We start from the raw sequence: 21589 nt of genomic DNA, 5'->3' as shown, positions 1-21589 counted from the left end.
GAGAATTGAAATTCGAAATTAGAATTTTGAAGTAAGAATGAAATTTCAAAGTCAAGGTGAACTTTGAATTTGGATCGATTCTCAAAAATCGATTTTGAAAATGGATCTTTGATCTTGAGTTTTAAATTCAGAACCTAAAACAAGAACTGAATTTGGAAGTTAAATTTAGACTTGGGAAAAGTGAATTTCGAAAATAGAATTGGATTTGGAATTGGAATCCGGTTTTGAAAATCAATGTGAGATTTGTAAATGGAATTGAGTTTGGAATTGAAAATCAAATTGGAAAATGAGATTGGATTTGAAAATCTGAATCCAAGATGGAATCAGATTTGAAATCTGAAATCCTAGATGGAATTGGATTTGAACTCTGGAATCCTAGATGAGGTTGGATTCGAAATCTGGAATCTAAGATGGAATTGAGTTTTAAATCTGGAATCTAATATGGAATTGGATTTGAAGTGTGGAGTCTAACATGGAATTAGAAGATGGATCTGGATTCTGGAACCCAGATAGAATTTTGGATTTTGATTCAAGAAATCCAGATAGAACTTGAAGATGAACTTGAATTTAGCACCAATCTTAATCTCAAAGTGATTTGAAGATTAAAAACTCAGAAGATTTAAAAAAGAACTTGGGGATTTGAGAACTTGAAGTGAAGAATAGAAGACTTGATTTTCGAAACCAGGAGATGAAATTCAAAACTGAACTTTGAAATTCGATTTAAATTGATTTCGAAATTGGATTTTGAATCTTGGAAATGAATCTGAAAATTCCAAAGTTTAAATTGAACTTTGAAATTTGGATATTGAAGTTTGAATTTTTGAAAATAAGATGAAATAGAAAGATGAATTGAAATTTACAGATAGGAATTGAAGATTGATTTGAGAAATGAAGAAGATTTTTGAAGAATTATTTTAAAATCACTCGGGTTTTTGAAGAAAATTTGAAATAATTTGAAAATATGATGTAATTCTATCCTAAATGATGAATGAATTGAAAAATTTTGAAAATTGAATATTGAAAAACATATTTCATTCTTTAAATGAATTAAAATAAGATTGAAGATATAATACATTTCTTACTATGGTCATAAAATGTATTATAAAATAATCTGTATTTAAATTCAGATAAAGAATAAAATACATTTTTGTGCCTTTATAGAGTTTGAAATAAAATTAACTCTCAATATATCCTGACTATGACCATTGATATATATTTTGAGTTAATTTCAAGTTAAACTCTGATAAAGGAAAAAAATTCAGAAAATATGATGATTTTTGAAAGAGATCCAGTGTGGATCCAATGTTATTCCATAAAAGATGAAAACCCTAAGTTTTGTTCACATTTTGACTATGACCATTGATATATATTTTGAGTTAATTTCAAGTTAAACTCTGATAAAAGAAGAAAATTCAGAAAATATGATGATTTTTGAAAGAGATCCAGTGTGGATCCAATGTTATTCCATAAAAGATGAAAACCCTAAGTTTTGTTCACATTTTGACTATGGCCATAAATGCAAATCGTCAACTTAGAATTTAATCACCTTTTATTAGAATGGTGCACGTGCCATTCGTGTTCCCATTCGTGAATTTTTGAAATAAAAGAGAAAATGATATGAAATAAGCATTTCTAAAAAATAAGCATGCTCATACATTCTATTGTAATACTGAAAGTAAATGATTCTCATTATCATTTAGCTATTACAACTTTTAAATTGAAATTCAAATTACAAAAGTCCCTAATTTAGGAAGGAAAAGTAGCATTTTCCACCTAATTCCTGCAAAACTCAAGTTAGTACAAGGTAGAGGTAATGAAAGATATTGTATTTACAATGCAAATGCTTATGCTTACTCCTAGTAAAGAATACATACATAATATCTAAATGACATGCCTAAACCAATGGGAAAATGCACATGTGTATTGAGTGAAATGATAGATATTGTGAAACAAGTATGAAAGGATGCCTAACAGATGCTAAGTGGTGAGGAAAGTGTTGTGGAGAAGTGCTGTACAAGGTATAAGTCAAGTGGTATGCAATGGGATGGCTACAACATGTGCAAGAAATAGAAATGATGACATGTAAATGAGCTGAAAAAAAGATTTCTGTGAAGATAAGATGGGTGTCAAGTGCAATGTAAAGATAGTGGGTAATGTGCTGAAATGTGAAGTGTATTGTAGGTAACATATATGTAGCTGTGATGAATATTACAATTAGCAGGAACATGCAAATGGTAAAAAGGGCAATGGTGAATGAAGTGCTGGGGATGTGAATGCATAGGGGAAGATGAGAGTGCAGGGGTGCTGGAGATGAGTGTAGAGAATTGTTGCTGCTGGACCCTTTTGAAGTGATTGAGGCTGGAATGAAGGGCTCAACGAGATGCATGCTGTAGGTAGTGCAGGTGGTGAAGTGGTGTGTGCAGTAAGTGGCACAATGAATGTTGTGGAAGGGGAAATGTGAATACATACACACAGGAAGTGGATGGAGGTGGTGGTTGTGCGAGTGACAGATATGTTAAGTAGTGACGGTATGTGGAGGCCAATGTGAATGAACAATGATGAATCAGATGCACAGGTGTAGTGATATTGTAATGTGAATAGTGATTGCAGAAAAGATGTTTATACGGGGAAGTATTGAGACTATGCATGTGTTAGTGAGTGTTGTGAAGTGAAAGATGATGGTGGGAGATGGAAATAAGTATGCAGCAAGGGTGACTACGGGGGATGTATAATGTGAGTGGGATAGTGTGTTGAATGGTATGGTTAGCATGTGAGGGAAGTGAAGAAGAAAACTAAAGCATGCTGTGAGTGAGGATAAGCAGGTACAACAGTGAGTGTATGCATAGGATAGTGTCCAGGGAGTGCTGTTGAGGCAGGTAGTAAGGTTGTAAGGAGGGGTGAATAAGATGTTAAGTATGCAGCAGGGAAGAGGAGGAAACATGGTGAGAATTGCAAATGTGCAGAGAGCTATTATGATGAAATATCCTAAAATAATGTCTTCACACATCAATGATTTCAAAACTATTGAAAACCCCCACTTACATGTCCTAATAACGTGATCCAAAACCTGTTTCCTGCTAAACCAATGTACAAGGATCCAGTCAATCAAACCTAAGGCCAACCTAGGTTCATAGACACACTATGCACATAAACATAAAACTAACACAAGTACAATCCATCGGTTTATCATACAGATTGAATTGTGAACCAAGCATATTGAATCATGGCCATTTGATCATATATGTTACAATACAGATATACCGATCCCAGAAATTGTGTAACTTATCAAAGTGATCATCCTGGGCTTATAATGCTGTTGGTAAGTAGCAGAATTGAAAAATATCTGAGAAAACAAAGTAAATATCACTTGACAGGCGGCATCACAAACCAGTAAGGTAATAGTTTCAGATGTTCTTTATCTGTAAAATTGGAGGAACTACTGTATTTAAACATGCCTAACAGGGTATATAACAGGGTATTAATCAGTAACTCGTGCATGTGATATATTCAAACCTAGTGAGGTCCATTTATTAACTGGTCTTGGCTTTAAAGAATGGGACTACATTTTATATCAAAGGACTGTACACATACCTTTAAGGTCCTAGCAGGAATGCACCGGCTTCAGCACTGGCTTGGCAAGGCAGTATCTCATGATGTTTCATTGCCTTAACGAATCTAATGAAAGAGAATCATGGCATGTAGTTTTTAATCTGTTAATAACCATCCGAGCTCTCTTTGCGCAGCTTCACTGTATTCTTGAGATAATCTTGACCATAGATAGCTCCAGCAGAATGGCTCAAACATGGAAGCAAAGTAGGACAAATGCCATAAAAGTAGAACTATGTGAGTTAGACGCCAACTCGGAATCTCATATTCGAAATGAAGGCAAGCGAGACTAAGAAAAGGATGCTATTGTATAAAAGCTACTTTCACGTTAATGAAGACTTCCCCTCATACTTGAGAAGGGACGCCATTCGATGCCGAATGCTGTAAATATGATGCAAATGAGTCATGTAGCAGGTAGACTATGAGACAGAAAAATGGGGAAATGATCGAAATGTTACATCCAGCAGAGGAGCGCCATACAGAGAATAAAAGAAAAAAATGTGGAATGGAACAAATCATCTAGACAATCAAAATAAATGCAAAGGATGATGGAATAAACTAAAGTAAAATGAGAAACAAAATGGATTACATCCTAAAATCCTTACAGATGCAGTAAGATACCATTCTAATGAAGGACATGTGAAGTGAGATGGATAATGTGATGCTGCTCTGAATCAAAGCATGCATATGCAGGATGAATCGACAAAACACATGCACTGCACAAAGATGATCGATGCTTCAGACCATGCGACATGGTAATCCGAATAAAATGAAACTGGCGAGACCCCTAGATGTATGGATCAACCAAATATTAAAGTGCACGTAAAATGAACAAAGAAAATGAACTAAAAGCATCTAAAATGCCACTGAATCAAAGTAAAACAGGATGTCTGTTGTAAGTTAGAAATCAGTATAAGCATGAGAAATCAAAAGGGAAAATGAGAAATCACATAGAAACAAATAAAGAAGATGAAGACAGGGGATATTGGAATATGGCCATTCCTTTTAATATCGCACATATGTGGGCCGATCTTGCTATATGTAGATCGACCCCACATGGATGCGTAGACAAACATGAAAAACTATGCTGGATCAGAGAAGATTTTCTAGAAACCTGACCATGTATTAATCTGAAATAACAACAAACGATTGCAAATAAGGAAGACACGACGACAAATCTACAGCAAAAGGAAGAGAATGAACATTGTTAAAACAGGAAATCAAGTATAAACAAGGCATCAGGGTGAACAGGAAACCAAAATCGAAATGTTGAAAGGAAATGAGAAATCGATAATATCAACGAAAAATCAAGATCAAAAGATAATAAAAAGAATGCTGAAATATTAAAATTGCTTAAACACAAAGAAATTTTAAAAGAAAGGAACAAAGCGGGTGTTGGAGTCGAATTGCTCCATTGATGTAGCAACCGATGGGTCGATCCTGCTATATGTAGGTAGATCCCACCATTTTGCCTTTGGGTAAAAGAAAGAAAACGGGAAATGAAATCAAAGCAAAGAAACGATCAAATGAGAAAAAGAAAAACAAAAACAAAATTTCACAGAGAATCAAAAAAGGGGGAGAAAGGTGACTACTTACCTGTAGTTGCTTCTAGAAGCTTAATTTACTTCCTCCGACCAGAGAGGGCCCAAAAAAAATCAGAAGAAGAGGTAAAGGAGGGGAAGAAGGATTGAGAAGAACATCTCGAGGGGTAGAAGGTGGATCATTCGAGAAGAAGGGTGGGGAGATGAAGGTGATGGAGAGAAGGAGACCTTAGGAGCGTTTCAAAGGGGGTCCTTCAATTTTTGGAAATTTTCATAAATGTGGTTTTTGGAAAAGAATTTTCAAAGAGGGGTTTTTGGTTAAAAAGGGATTTAAAAGCTATCTTTTTCCGAGTTTTTGAAAGAAAAACCCCGAAAGCATAAGGGAAACATGAGAATTTTAAAAAACGAGGTATTTGAAGTATTTTTGCAAAAACTTTTATTTTGAGTTATAAGGATTTTTAAAATGAGGTTTTTGAGAAAAGAATTTTAGAAGTAAGGTTTCAAAAAAAATGGTTCTGGGTCTGATATTTTGAGGGAATGTTGAATTTAGACCTTGAATTTGAGATCGGCTCCAGATAAAACCTCTGAGAAAATGTGAAGAAATTGATTTTTTGAAGAATAAGAGATTCAGACTCAGAATCGGATCTGGATATCAGATCTGGATCCAAGATTGGGTCAGATATAGAATTTGAATTCGAATTTCAGTGAATCCGAGAAATAAATGAAATTTTTTCAGAGATTAACCCAATTTATTCAAAAGTTGGAGATCAGGGGAAAAAAGAAAATTTTTGGATTTTTGGGAAAATTTGGGGTGTTCACAGGAGGGCACGGTAGGGAGCCGCCGGCCTCCTGCTGGCCCTTCGGCAAACAGAAGAAGGAGACGAAGAAGAGAAGAAGAAGAAGAAGAGAAGAAGAAGAGAAGAAGGGGAGAAGGAGATGCGTACCTGAGAGAGAGAGCCGACGTCGTCGGGGTTCGGTAGCACATTGGGAGCGAGAGAGAGTGCACAATCGAGAGGGAGAGGAGGAGGAGCGCAGGGGTGAGGGCTTCCCCCTTACTCTTGCGTGATTTAAAGGGCACAGGAGGACGCAAATCGAGAAACCCCAAAGGGGTTTCCCTTATCAGCAGAGGGAATAAAAATGAAGGCCCGCGACTGAGCAGACGTTAACATTTGTTTTTAAAGGGAAAACCCTTAGGGTTTTCCCTGGACTCGTTTTCGGTCCGGCTCCGGGTCCAATTTTTTTTTGTTGTAAAATCATGGGTTTTACACCTACCCTCAACGAGCAAAGCCCTCGAAGAGATGAGACAACTGACCCTGGGTGCGTTGACCACACCTAAGGTCATTTATGTCCAACTTTTGGACTTTATATATATATATATATATATATATATATTGCCGCACTCCTGCACCCAAGTTTTTTGAAAGTGCCGCACCCGCACCCATGTGACATAGATACAAACCTATAAATATGCATGAATGCATGAATGTGTAAATATGAGTTTGCAAATGATGTCCTAGACTTCTGAGTGAGTGGATTTTTTTTGGGTTTAAATGTGTCTTAGAACATTCAAGCTTAGTGATTCTTCTTGTGTTACTCATATTAATATAGTAGTCTGTCAAACCATATTTTCCAGAAGCATCACATAGGGGGGCAAGAGCTCTTCTGAAGCGGGAAGCACCACGCTTCCATCGGAGAGGGGGAAGCATGGGGAAACTTTCCATTTGTGGGAAGTACATTTCCCCCTCGCTTCTCCTCCGGTTCCCCTCTCTTCTCCTTCACTTCTTGTTGCTTCCCCCTCACTCCCTACACATTTCCTTTTTCACTTCTATATGCTTCATAATCAGTTCCAAAACATATCCCTGCATCACGCTTCATGATAATTTTAAGACTCCCTTGCTTCTGCTTCACGCTTTGTCTCTCATATCCATTTTGCGTTCTAGTTATTGTGTCAAACATTTGAAATTTTGAAGTGTTGGACAAATTAAGCTATGTTTGAAATAATCGCAAAACATGCTTGAACATCTCTCTCTCTCTTGCTGACAAAATGCTTGTAGGGATCGTAGATTCTATGGCTTGCACTTCTTCTTTGCTCCCTCATTTCATTTATTCAGTGATTTGTGCTTGTTTTTTAAGATGCCTGCTCATTATGTTCATAGTTTTGGTAAGCATGAGATCCTGATGCCATGGCCTTCCTTATTGTCCATATCCATTTTTCTATCATACGCATGTTTCTTACTACATTTTTATTTTATGCACAGCCACAATTTGGAGAAGGCTTGAAGCTTCTTCCGAGACCACTACCTACAGCCACGGTGAGCAATACCATTCCTAAAAAGGTACAAGGTGATGCTGATGAAGATGATGATTTTTCAAGCAAAAATCAGGTTTATTTCTTTGGAACATGTTTATTATATTGCAAAAGGCTGGCTTTTGATTTCTTTGTGGTTACTTACTGCAACAAAATGGAAAACATCTTGAGAATTTCAGCTATGATAGGATAGGATCATTATGTTAGGAAATGAGGCTTGCAGAAGATGTGAATCAAAAGGCCTTCCATGCATGTCAGAGTGGGAAACTAAACTACAATAATTGGACCTTGTCACATTCAGAACCATTGAAGATCTACAATATGTAGCATTTGGAGACTTGGAGTATTAACAAATATTCATGAAAGAAACACTTATTGATGAGCCTACATTTTAAATTATATTCTAGAGATAGGCTCATGTCCTAATACAAAAGTGCTAAGCTATGAGTACCTATTCAACTTTTTATGGGCTTTGATGATTTTCCTTTGGGGATCATAATAACTTCTCCTGCAATCCCCCTACCCCACCAAAAAGGGTAATGATAATATTTTGATAATTGACTGTATTCTGTTAGGTATTGATGCTGTCATCATCCATTGTTCTTGTTAAATGTTTTTTATTGTTCAGTTCTGGGAAAGTGTGGAAGATGACTTATGTTTATGAGCTATGTAACATAGGTGCGGATGCAGATATCGGAATGGGTGCGGTACTTTAAAAAAACTTGGGTGTGGGGGTGTGGGGAGGGTATATATACATTAACAATTTTAAGTTAGCATTGCTAGTGAAATAAAAATAATGATCATATCATCAATTCATCATGCATAAATTCATGCAATAAATCAAATTAACCACGAAGTACAAGTCAAGCAGATTGCATACCAATCAAACAAGTCAAGCAAAAATGAAGCAAATTATACTAACAAAAGAAGCAAAAAATGCACAATTGCATACCAAAAGTATACCATACACAATGTATATGATGATGAGGTAATGATTCTAATAAATTCGTTCTTCTTCATCAATTTCACTATAAGAAGGAAGAATAGTCTCGGTTAAGTCCATGTTTGCAATGTTGAAATCATGCTCTCCCTCCAAATTACACTCCTTTGAGTTTACATTCCAAAATTTGGATGATACTTAAAACAAAAAAATAACATTTTGTTAAAATAAAATTCATAAAAGTAGCTGGCTAAATTTAGAATAGAATTATAGAACCCAACTCAAACTTTGATTCAATTTTGTTGAACCCTCGCTGGGTTCAAGTTCTGCCGAACCCAGGCTCAGGCTGGGTTTGGTTCTGTCGAACACAGGCTTAGGTTCACGTTTTGCTGAACCCAAGCCTCGGTTCTGTTAAAATATTGATGTAATTTTATATTTCATATATATATATAATGTATGTATTTTTTCTGTTTTATCCAAAATACCTGATAAGAGTATTTTGGTCTTTTCATGATGTAATTTTATTTTATGGTTTTCTTCTTTTTTTATTTTTAATTTCTTTTTTGTATTTTTTACTTTTTTACTTTTGAGACCATTGGGGGCCCCACTTTAATAGACGTTGGGGTCCCCAACGATCACTAATATGACCGTTGGGGCTCCCCAACGTCTATGAGTGGGAGCCCCTATGGCTCCCTGTTTTTGTGCTTTTCCATCTTGTATATATAGGGGTTCTCCCCTCTATTGTTTAGTGGGGTTTTACGCTCTCTCTTAATGGAGATTAATTCTTTTTAGCCTTTTGGTTTCACCCCTTTGTGGGTTTATGAGTTTGCACTTTATGTGCGTATGGTTGCCCCTTAGTGGGTTTGTGTATTTGCTCTTTAAGTGCGTGTATTTATGGGTTCATTATCGAACCTCTTGTGTTCAAGCTCATTTTCTTACATGGTATCAAAGCAAGGTTGTGATCGAGTTGTTCTTTGGTGCATCACGAAGCGTGTTATTCAAGAAATTTTAAGAAAAATGGTGAAGTATTTGTTTTTCTCTCTTTTCATTCTTAAAGTTATTCGGTATGTATTCTTTTTTCTTAAGTATCATGCATTATGAAGAAATATCTACTTCCTTGATCATTTATATGTATATGTTTTCTTTGTCGATATGTTTTTATTAAAAATTAAATCAAAATGTGTTTTGCACATTTAGTGCTTGTGTTATTCGGTTCTTCATTGAGCTTTTGCTTTTTCGCATATCACATTACTTTTGCACATTAAGTGCTTGTGTTATTCGGTTCTTCATTGAACCTTTGCTTTTTCGTATATCACATTACATTTTATCGTATTTTTTGAAAATTTCCAATGATAATTTTTAAATCGGTGAACTTGTTTTTCGAAAAACTAGATATATGATTGCTCAAAACTTGCTTTAATGAGTCGTTAATCATGTTTATCTTTCAAGCATAATTTGATGTCAATCTCACTTGAACTTATGTGTATGGCTTTAGGAGTTTTTGTGATTATATTGTTGACCTCAAGCTTTGCATATGACTTAACCTTGTATTGATGGATATACAATTTTTTGACTCATTGCTTTTTAAAATTTATAACCGTTGGAGCTTTGAATATATATTTTATGCTTAACTTTGTTTGTAAGCATGCCTTTCATATGAATGGTAAGTCTTTAAAGAAAGTTATGTTGAGATTAAATTTTTTGTGATATATGTAGTGTAAAACTATTGATCACGTACTCTTCTACACTCTCATTGTATTTGTTGTTTCGTATTGAAGGTATGTGCTTATCCACTAAAAAGTCTTATATGTGGCTTCTTATAATATTGTGTGTTTTTCGAAAAAAATCTTGACATATATCATCTATGAAAAATTTCTTATTAAGTTTTAATTCCTTTAACAAGGTTTACCTAATGCGTCATTTCATATGAGCAATATTTGTTTGGACAAGTTTTTTTTATGACGCATGTTGATTAAGATTAGTTTTTATTAAAATGAGTAGTAAGGTATTATTATCATATGAAATATGGTTATTTTTTTGCATCTTGATACTCTTAAAGATTCTTCAATTTGATTGTCTTCAAGTGTTTGTCTCATTGTAAAATTTATGATTTTTATTAATGCTTGTTGCATAATTGTTGAATTATGAGTTTGTTCTAACCTTTTAAGTCATATGTTTTTTGATAAACTTATAAGTTTTGAATTTTTCCTCAATAAATATTTGATTTTCTAGATTTGTGCCTTAGTGCATTTTTATGTTGTAGTGCGGTTTTAACAAGTTCATAAACTTATTATCCTTTTGAGTGTGAGTTTCTCCCACTTCAATGAAAGTTATTATTCTTTTTGTATACTCTTTTTGAGTATTTTTATTGAACCTTAGTGGTTCTTGTGAGTATATGCTCTTTGTGAGCTTTCGTGGTTGTTGTGAGAAGATTGTTTGTGAGTATTTTTTGAAGATACATTTATGGATTTCCTTTTTCTTACACGATATTTTTCAAAGATTCGATTGAGAAATTAATATTTGTGAACCTTTGTGGTTCTTTTGAGATTGGTTGTGAGCTTCATTTGAAGTTCCAATTGTGGACTTCATTTCCCTTCATGGTTTTTCACATGCGATTTTTAAACTTCATAATCTTACTACCTTTATTAAGAATGCCTATATTGGCCAAAATTTGTTATCTGCTCATTCAAGATTATTGCCGTTCGACATCTTGTATTGCATAAAATTGTATCTATTATCATTTGGTGTGCATATAATTGCACTTTATATCTATCATAATTAAGGCTTGATTTGATTCTTGGATTATTCCAAATCGGTTCTTACACATGGCGTCACAAGTTATATGATGCATCAATCTTTTTTGGCCTTATTATTATTATATCAGAGATGTTAGTTGGGGTGAGTTATGTGCACCTCAGTTTAAGTCAGTTTTGATTGTCACATGTGGTTTGACTCAAACTGACGGTTGTGTGGTCTCTGATTGTGAGTGTATGGCCATTGATTTTATTTTGGATGCTTTGTATTATGAGTACCTGTGATGGATATCTATTGTTTTTGAAACCATAGTGTTTCAAAATATGTTTAAAATTGTCAATTTTATTTGTATTAGTATTTTTATTACAAGCTTTCTTACCTCGATTGTCTCTCCTTTTATGCTCCTCATCTATGTGTCACCATATGTAGACAAGAGATGTTTGTTCACACCTTTGTGTATGGTTTTTTGCCCATGGTTGGCATTGGACTCTTGCTCTAGTAGATGATACACTTGTTTTTAAGTGTCATGATATGTAGACAAGAGATGTTGGGTCACACCTTTGTGTGTGATTTGTTTTGCCCATTGGTGACTTTATACTCTTGCTCTAGTAGCTGATACACTTCTTTTGAGTGTCATTATATGTAGACAAGAGTTGTTTGTTCACACCGTTATGTGTGATGTTGGCCCATGGTTGGCTTTTGTGCTTTTGTTTTAGTCGCTGATACACTCATTTCAAGTGTCATTATATGTAGACATGATGTTTTATACACACTTTTGTGTGTGTCTTTGGCCTTTTAGTGGTATGTTATTTATGCTCTTGATCTAGTCGCTGATACACTTGATTTGTGGGTTTTGGAGGTCTAATGAGGTGATTGCTTGTAATGGATAAACTAATTTTGAATTTTGCAAATTGTCAAATGCCCGTGCTTTTTCAAATCTGTCGTCACCCAGAGCCTTAATTTGCAAACTCTATGATTAATGAGATTTTCTGACTCATGTTCTCTATGTGGAAAATGGTTGTCAACATGTTTTGTATTATGCATGGTTAATTGTATTGCACAATTTGTATCGTATCAAAGGATATATTCTTGTGTTGTCCCATAAGTGGACTTAAACTTTTGAACCCTTATGTATTTTAAAACTTTGTTTTGGTGTAAGTTTCACACATTTTTATCATGTCTTTTTAGGCATTTCTTTAGTAAAATCTCGTATGCATATGCCCATACTATTATGTACATCTATTTACTCTTGGATACTTGGGCACTTTTATTGTATCTGTGTGAAACCTCATTAGATTCCTTTGTTTTTGCTTATTTTCAAGTATAGGTTCTTGAAAATTGGTCTATATAAAACCTCTTTAATTGTATGATTCAATCATGCATAAATTGTTAGTTTTTATATGGCTTCTAATTAAATCAATGGTTTTAAGTATTTGGGCATCATTATTTCTACATATTAAATCATATGTTCTTTAATGCTCAATGTTATGATCACTTGAAAAATAAGCTGATATATCTTACTTATTTTCAAATTTTATTCGACAAATGTATCCTTTTTGTATACTTTGAGCTCCCTGATTTGTTTCTCAGGATCTTAAAGATGAGATGGAAGATTAATCTTGATATATTATGAAGACCTTTTGAAAAAGTGCTTGAGGAGGCTCACCGTTAAGATCAATTGGAGGAAGACATTTGCAAATTTCACTGATATACTATGAAGATGGCGTTTTTATTGAAGACTCTTGAAGACTTAAAATTCTTCCTCTTGTATTCTTCAAACTTTTCGTTCCCCCACACAAAGTTTGAGGGGGGGTGTTAAAATATTGATGTAATTTTATGTTTCATATATATATATATACATATATATACACATACGTATATATATATATATTTTCTGTTTTATCCAAAATACCTGATAAGGGTATTTTGGTCTTTTCACGATGTAATTTTATTTTAGGGTTTTCTTCTTTTTCTATTTTTTCCTTTTTATTTCTTTTTTGTATTTTTTACTTTTTTACTTTTGAGACCATTGGGGGCCCCACTTTAATACCCGATAAGCTTATTTTCTTACGGGTTCAACAGAGCCAAACCCTGCAAGCTTGGGTTAAGTTGAGACGAACTCAACAAGCCTTGGTTTGGTTCTTCTGATCCCAGGTTTGAGTTCAGGTTTTGCTGAACCCAGCAACCCTAGGTTCAACAGAGCCGAACCCAACAACCTTGGGTTCAGTTTTGCTGAACCCAAGAGCCCAACCTAGCATGCTTGGGTTCGACAAAGCCTGGGTTTAGGTTCTGTTGAAAGCAGTAGAACCGAACCCAACCTTGGGTTCAGCCCTTATGGCAACAAGGGGAGGAGGAGGGAGGAGAAGGAAGAAGAAGAGCAAGAAAGAGGAGAAAGAAGAACAGAGGAGGAGAGAGAGGCTTATTGGTGTCGATACTGTCTGAAGAGGAGAATGCCGCCGCTGCTGTAGGAAGAAGAGGAGTGGGATGGGGGGTGAAAGAGCGGTCGAGAAGGGGGTGGGGGGAGGTTTTCGCAATTGTTCCCTAACCCATCCAAACCACGATTTTGTGGGTTTTTTTACTTGGACCAAAATGGACTCGATCATAGTTGACCGAGTATATTTCTAGACATTTATAACCCTGGGTGCGGGTTGACCGCACTCAGTGTAGTTGATTCTTATGATAGCTGCATCGAGTGCTGCACCTGCACCCGCATTACGTCACGTGGGTGCGGAGACCCTATGGAAGAGTCCATGTGACAGTTTATGAGAGATTGTTTCATCAAATGAGGCTTTGTTCATGTTGTTTTCCTATATGCACTTATTCTAATCATTATGGCCATGTGGTTCTGTTCTAGAAGTACTTGCAAAGCGTTTGCAAATTAGATGTTAATTAACTGTCAAAGTAATCTGGTTGAAACCTTGTTAGTGAAGCCTTTATGAATATTCTAGGGAATGATCACTTCAACCTTACTGCAAGGGAGTTTGTACATATTCTTGCAAACTTTCAAGGATCTTTCTAGATGTATCTATGTGATCACAGTGCTTGTCTATTCATGTGAAACTGAGAAGGATTCAAAAACTAAATCATTAAGGTGCTTGTAGTTTTGGACAAAACTAGCAAAAGCAGTCACAAATTTCTGTTTTAATTTGAAAATGGAAGAGGAAAGTTTAAAGCTAAACATGAAAAGAAGTGCTTATGGATGTTTGCTGATGTTGGAAAACTTGTATGGAATCTTCAGCATTGTTGAAAAATCTTTACTTAACTGGAAACTAAAGGTTGCAAAAGTGTCCCCATGTTGTCACCAAGTGCATGGAATCGACGTGCTTGGCTGGTTGGAATGTTTAACATAGCCATACCTTGACGAGGACTGGCGTTACACTTGACCAAGGAGTTGGTGGATAGGAAGCTATCTGCCTTTTTTTTTTGCCAAGGGAAAACACCCATCAACGACCACACGTGCAGGCTTTTGATTGGTAAAACCTTTGAGGTCCTCCCCGCCCACTTGGGAGTACACCTAGCTTCGACCATATGGCAAGGGATGCCGCTTGTGGGTTTCAAACTCGTGACATCCCTTCACCTTGGTGATGTCCACCAATCTCCCTTACCAGATGAGTGGATCCCTTGTGGGCTATGCGTCAACGTTATCCTAGCTATTATGATTATTTTACTTTATGATTGGATTTATTGTGGTTGTTTGTTGACCGTGCTCAAGCATGACATACATATTGTTAATGACTTAATTCTTTCCAAGTATCATTGATTTATGGTTTGTTTATGCATGCATTCATGTTGACTTTTGAGCGCATCTTGTTAAGACTAAACATGTAGCTTATACATGATGTGTTTGTTAATTACTTTAGAAGGAACAATATTGTGATGCTTGCATAACACAAGGGCATTATTGTAATTGAACATATAAAAAGAATATTATTAATAGATTCAATGACTGGCCCTAAGTTTGACAAGGAGAATTTCTTTCGCTACTATTCCTCTTCTTCATAGGCAACACACTCCTAGGATGTTCTCTCTCTGGAATGCTCCCAGTAAATCAATGACATGATAGGATATTTCAAGTGATTGCATCCTTGCTAAAATTCTCAGTGTGTTCAATACTCATTCATGGAAAGGGTAAAACCCCAAATCCTGAACAATGATGGTGTTGCTTCGGACAAAGTTGCAATAGGTCGGTCATGATGGAAGTCTACTCATGGCCTGTATAGGAAGGAAAGGAAAGAAGGAAGAGAAGAAAGGAAGGAAGGGCAGGGAAGAAGGAAAGGAAAGGAAGAAAGATAAGAAAGGAAGAAGGGAAGGAAGGAAAGGAAAGAAGGAAAGGAAAAGAAGAAAGGGAACGAAGGAAAGGAAAGGAAAGAAAAGAAGGAAGAGAAGGAAATGAAAGGAAAGAAAGGAAGGATGGAAGGAAGGAAGGAAGAAAAGGAAAAGAAGAAAGGGAATGAAGGGAAGAAGAAAGGAAGGGAAGGAAATGCAAAATTTCTATTTTCTGTATTTTTACTTATTTTTTAAAATTTAATTTAATTTTTTATATATTGCTGAGATATTCTCGAGGTTTATCAACTTTTGAAAATCTCTCAGAGAAATACTCTTATCGAGAAATTACCTTTAACTATATAGGTGATTATGATATATATATATATATATTTATATATACAAAACTGAACATATTAGGCCCCATTTCTTGTTCTGCCCCATAGGTTGTAAATGTTTTATGATATATCTGAACCGTTAGATGTGTTCAACATGCTTAATTAAGTAGGAATTGACTCTTGAATCATGTTTTTTGACGAAAAAACATTTTTCTGAGCTGGGAAAAACTGGCTTCATAGCCATTGATTTTGGATCACCGAAAAAACCTGTATACAAGTCAGATTCTGGCGATCCAAAAGCCGGTTCCCACTAAACAAAACCTATAGATCACGTTTACGGTGTTAGACATGAGAAAAAATACTTAAAACTATGATTTTTGAAGAGGCCTAACGAGACCTAATGAAAAAGGGGGCCTAAGGAACACATTACTCATATATATATATTATTAGTATTATTAATATTATTAGTGTTTATGCACCTCAAGTAGGTTTAGATGATTCCATTAAGCATCAATTTTGGGAAGATTTAGATGGAGTAGTACAAGTGATATCTTATGGAGAAAAGCTTTTCATCGGCGGTGACCTTAATAGACATGTAGGCATTAGTAGGGATGGATTTGAGAGTATCCATGGAGGCTATGGTATAGGAGAAAGAAATGAAAGTGGAGAAAGGATTTTAGATTTTTGTTTGTCCTATGATATGATCTTAGCAAACACTTGGTTTAGGAAGAGGGAGTCTCACCTAGTAACATTTAAAAGTGGGGTTAATACGAGTCAGATAGATTTTTTCCTACTTAGAAAGAGAGATAGGGGTTGTTGCATCGATTGTAAGGTTATACCGGGAGAAAGTGTAGCTACACAACATAGAGTCTTAATTTTAGATCTTAGAATTAGACAATGCCGCAAAAGGGATAGACATAGGATAGATCCTAGAATTAAGTGGTGGGCACTGAAAGGAGCTAAACAAGGAATGTTTGTAGAACAGGTAGTTAAGGAAGTTGATTGGTGTCTCGAGGAGAATTCAGAATCAATGTGGAATAAGATAGCGGGTGGCATGAGAAAAGTGGCTAAGGAGGTATTGGGTGAGTCTAAAGGCGGTGCACTACTAGGTAAGGATACATCATGGTAGAACGAGGATGTCAAATTAGCTATTAAGGTTAAAAGAGAGTGTTATAGAAATCTAAGTAAGAGTCGTGATAATGAGAATTTGGAGAAGTATATGATAGCAAAGAAGGAAGCTAAAAAAGTTGTTCGAAACGCGATGGCTAAGGTATATAAGGAGGTTTATGACAAGTTGGATACCAAAGAAGGCGAGAAGGATATTTATAGGCTTGCAAAGATGAGAGATAGAAAATCGAAGGATTTGGGTATTGTTAGATGTATCAAAGATGAAACGCAAAGGGTTTTAGTCAAAGATGAGGAGATTAAGGAGAGATGGAAAGATTATTTTGATAAGCTATTTAATGATAGTCATGTTCAAGATCTTGGAGACTTCTCCATTCCTTCTCATGAGATAAATCGTGACTTCATGCGCAAGATTCAAAAGAAAGAAATTGCAGAGGCTTTGAAGAAAATGAAATCAAGAAGGGCAGTTGGCCCAGATGGTATACCTATCGAGGCTTGGAAATGCTTGGGAGAGAAAGGTTTAGAATGGTTGACAAATCTTTTTAACTTGATTTGGCGAACAAATAAGATGCCTAATGAGTGGAGGAAGAGTACTTTGGTGCCTTTATATAAGAATAAGGGTGATATACAAGATTGCACAAACTATCGTGGTATAAAACTCATGAGTCATACTATGAAACTTTGGAAGAGGGTGATTGAGTCTAGGTTGAGGAAGGTTGTCATGATATCGGAGAATCAGTTTGGTTTTATGCCTGGAAGATCAACTATGGAAGCTATACATCTTCTTAGACAACTTATTGAAAGATATAGAGAGAGGAACAAAGATTTGCATATGGTTTTTATTGATTTAGAAAAGGCATACGATAGAGTACCTAGGGACGTTCTCTGGTGGACAATGATGAAGAAAAGTGTTTCTCTCAAGTACATTAGCATAATTAAAGATATGTATGAAGGAGTAGTAACCAATGTCCGCACTTGTGGAGGGGTGACAACCAATTTTCCGATAACGGTTGGGTTACATCAAGGATCTGCTTTAAGCCCTTTCCTATTTGCGATAGTGATGGATGAGCTTACGAGATCAATTCAAGAAAATGTACCGTGGTGTATGTTGTTTGCTGATGATATTGTTTTGATTGATGAGTCTAGAGCTGGGGTTAATGCTAAGTTAGAATTATGGAGACAGACATTGGAAGCAAGAGGTTTTAAGTTGAGTAAGAGTAAGACTGAATATATGGAATGTCGGTTTAGTAAGCAACGAAGTAGTGATGGGAGTGTAGTGAAGCTTGGTGAGCAAGAAATACCGGTGAATGATTATTTCAAATATTTGGGATCCATCATTCAAAAGTATGGAGAAATTGATGGAGATGTAAATCATAGGAAAAAGGTTGGGTGGATGAAATGAAAAAGTGCAACTGGAGTGCTGTGCGATCGTAGAATGCCATTGCGGTTGAAGGAAAAGTTTTATAGGACGACTATTAGACCCGCTTTACTATATGGTACGAAATGTTGGGCTGCCAAGAGACATCATATTCAAAAAATGAGTGTAGCTGAGATGCAGATGCTTAGATGGATGTGTGGAAATACAATAAAAGATAAGATTCGGAACGAGGAGATACGTAAGAAGGTAGGTGTTGCACCCATTGAAAATAAGATGCGAGAGAATCGTTTACGGTGGTTTGGACATATTCGGCGAAGGCCTAATGATGCTCCAGTTAGAAGGTTGGAGAAATGGGAAAATATATTAGTTAAAAGAGGTCGGGGTAGGCCTAGGAAGACTTGGACAGAGATGATAGGAAAGGATATGAATGCTTTGAACCTCACCGAGGACATGGCATTGGATAGAAATGATTGGAGGAAAAAGATTCATGTGGAAGACCCAAAATGAATTTCTTTTTTGGTTCATATCGCTGACCCCAATTGTTTTGGGATGAAGGCGTAGTAGTTGTTGTTGTATATATATATATATATATATATATATATATAAAGTCTAATATTTGCTACCCTCATGGGTTAGGAACCCCTAGTGAAAAACACTGATATTTTTAAGTTTTTAATGTTTTTGCACATCTAACCCTCCAAGTGTGATCTACCTCTTTGGGTAAATAGAAATCAATGATTGAATCATCTTATTCCAATCTATACATATAAGATTTGTGGGGGTTGAAAAATCAACGGCCTTTAATGTACCAATTTTTCAACCCTCATGAAATTGTATTTTTATGTAAAAAAGATACGAGAGGGAGACAGAGAGGAGGCATAACATCGGACACACTTCTCATTGAGCAAATGTGTCCGTTCATTTTTTTTTTGTGTCCGCACTTGTGGAGGGGTGACAACCAATTTTTCTATAACGTTTGGGTTACATCAATGATCTGCTTTAAGCCCTTTCCTATTTGCTATAGTGATGGATGAACTTACGAGATCAATTCAAGAAAATGTGCCGTGGTGTATGTTGTTTGTTGATGATATTGTTTTGATTGATGAGTCTAGAACTGGGGTTAATGCTAAGTTAGAATTATGGAGACAGACATTGGAAGCAAGAGGTTTTAAGTTGAGTAAGAGTAAGACAGAATACATGGAATGTCGGTTTAGTAAGCAACGAAGTAATGATGAGAGTGTAGTGAAGCTTGGTGAGCAAGAAATATGACTGTTTCAAATATTTGGGATCTATCATTCAAAAGTATGGAGAAATTGATGGAGATCTAAATCATAGGATAAAGGTTGGGTGGATGAAATGGAAAAGTGCAACTGGAGTGTTGTGCGATCGTAGAATGCCATTGCGGTTGAAGGGAAAGTTTTATAGGACGACTATTAGGCCCGCTTTACTATATGGTACGGAATGTTGGGATGCCAAGAGACATCATATTCAAAAAATGAGTGTAGTTGAGATGCGTATGCTTAGATGGATGTGTGAAAATACAATAAATGATAAGATTCAGAACGAGAAGATACGTAAGAAGGTAGGCATTGCACCCATTGAAAATAAGATGAGAGAGAATCATTTACGGTGGTTTGGACATATTCGGCAAAGGCCTAATGATGCTCCAGTTAGAAGGATGGAGAAATGGGAAAATATATTAGTTAAAAGAGGTCGGGGTAGACCTAGGAAGACTTGGATGGAGATGATAGGAAAAGATATGAATGCTGTGAACCTCACTAAGGACATGGCATTTGATAGAAATGATTGGAGGAGAAGGATTCATGTGGAAGACCCATAATGATTTTCTTTTTTGGTTCATATCGCCGACCCCAATTGTTTTGGGATGAGGGCGTAGTTGTTGTTGTTGTGTTTATGACTTTTAGCGGCGGTAATGACCACCGCTGAAGGTCTGGGCAAAAAAGAGCATTTAGTGGCAGTCACGACCGCCGCCAAATGCTCTTTTTAACAAAAGAAATATGTTCTGCAACTTATCTTGCGAGATCAGCGGTGGAAAAGCATTCGATTTTCATCGGACACTTTGTGTTTTGACGATACACTCATCTCTCTCTCTCTCTCTCTCTCTCTCTCTCTATATATATATATATATAAGGTGGTTCTGTACCATGATACCATACCGTGGTATAAACTCTTGTTTTTTATGGATCTAACCACCAAATGGTAGATCTTTTTTTTTGCTTACCAAATGGTAGATCTAACCATGCAGATGTGTTTAGCATAGTTTGTTTGCTAAGTTAGAAGGTTTTATCATGTCTAATACATCATAGGATCCTACTTTTGAGACAGTGAAAATCATCTGCTCACAATTCCTGAAAACAAGGCAGTCTAAAAATGGTGTAAAACATCATATTTGAGTCAACTTTAACACATGAAAATGGTAAATAGAACATGTTAAGCATGATCCAAATGTTAGATTTTGCATTCGGAGCATAGATCTATGTAAATAATTGTTTACCACCGTAAGTTATGGTGGTACAGTACTACCATAGAAGCACCCTATATATATTTATTTATATTTATATTTGCTACAGTCTTTTGAACAAACAATCTAGTAGAAGACAATTTTCAAACTTTTTTTGTGTCTACATAGTTTGCTTAATAGAATATAGTTTTTAGATCACGTATGTGCAACATGTAAGCATGTTTTCCAAGGGTTTCAAAAATCAACGGTCCACAATATGCAAAATTTTCAAGAATCAAAAGATCATATTTTTACATAAAAAATATATCCAAGGTGTGTATCCAAGCAAACAATAATGCTAAATACATCTGTGAGGTCAGATTGTGTGGATGCTTTGCATCTATGATTTCTCAACTGGATTGTATGTACTGTAGATAGTATTATATATATATATATATATATATATATATATATATATATATATATATATAGTTGTGTTATAACATCCATGTGCGTATGGCAAAATCTCTTTTAATCTTTTCACATTTTATGGGGACCCATTTGGGTTTGCGTCTTTGGGATGCTAACCCAAACTTGTGTTAGTGTAACGCCCCAAAATTTCTAACTTGCAAACCTTTCAGAAGAACAGACGAGAGACTAAAAAGAGATCTCTTTAACTCAGAGATGGTTTATGAAATCAACAAAAGACTATTCTTTTTATTAATTTCAGAAAGGCAAGCTGACAACTTTGGGCGCGCTAGCTAAAAGGACCAAAACGCACAACCCATGCTACTTGTATACACTTGGAAAAACCATTTTCATTTAAGAAGTTCTCCAAATAGTACAAAATTCGGATATCCCAAGGAAAATCTGTT

General features: G+C 35.7%; 1 protein-coding gene across 4 annotated transcripts in view; it reads left to right on the top strand.

Annotated features, from left to right (window-relative positions):
- The window catches only part of LOC149816585 (uncharacterized), a 47833-nt gene that overhangs the window by 5847 nt on the left and 20397 nt on the right, over window positions 1-21589 (top strand). For 3 of the 4 annotated variants that reach the window (XR_016427633.1, XM_089987265.1, XM_089987267.1), the window contains one exon: window positions 7406-7531. Coding sequence is in view for 3 of the 4 variants with exons in the window: in XM_089987265.1 (XP_089843391.1) it covers window positions 7406-7531 (126 nt within the window). In the remaining variant the exon portion in view is untranslated. The remainder of the gene's footprint in view (window positions 1-7405; window positions 7532-21589) is intronic. The other variant, XM_089987266.1, reaches the window with a different exon arrangement.

This window comes from Nuphar pumila, chromosome 14 (assembly GCF_984573655.1).
Source record: "Nuphar pumila chromosome 14, dmNupPumi1.hap1.1, whole genome shotgun sequence".
Taxonomy (NCBI): domain Eukaryota; kingdom Viridiplantae; phylum Streptophyta; class Magnoliopsida; order Nymphaeales; family Nymphaeaceae; genus Nuphar; species Nuphar pumila.
This window is presented reverse-complemented; position numbering and strand designations above follow the sequence as displayed.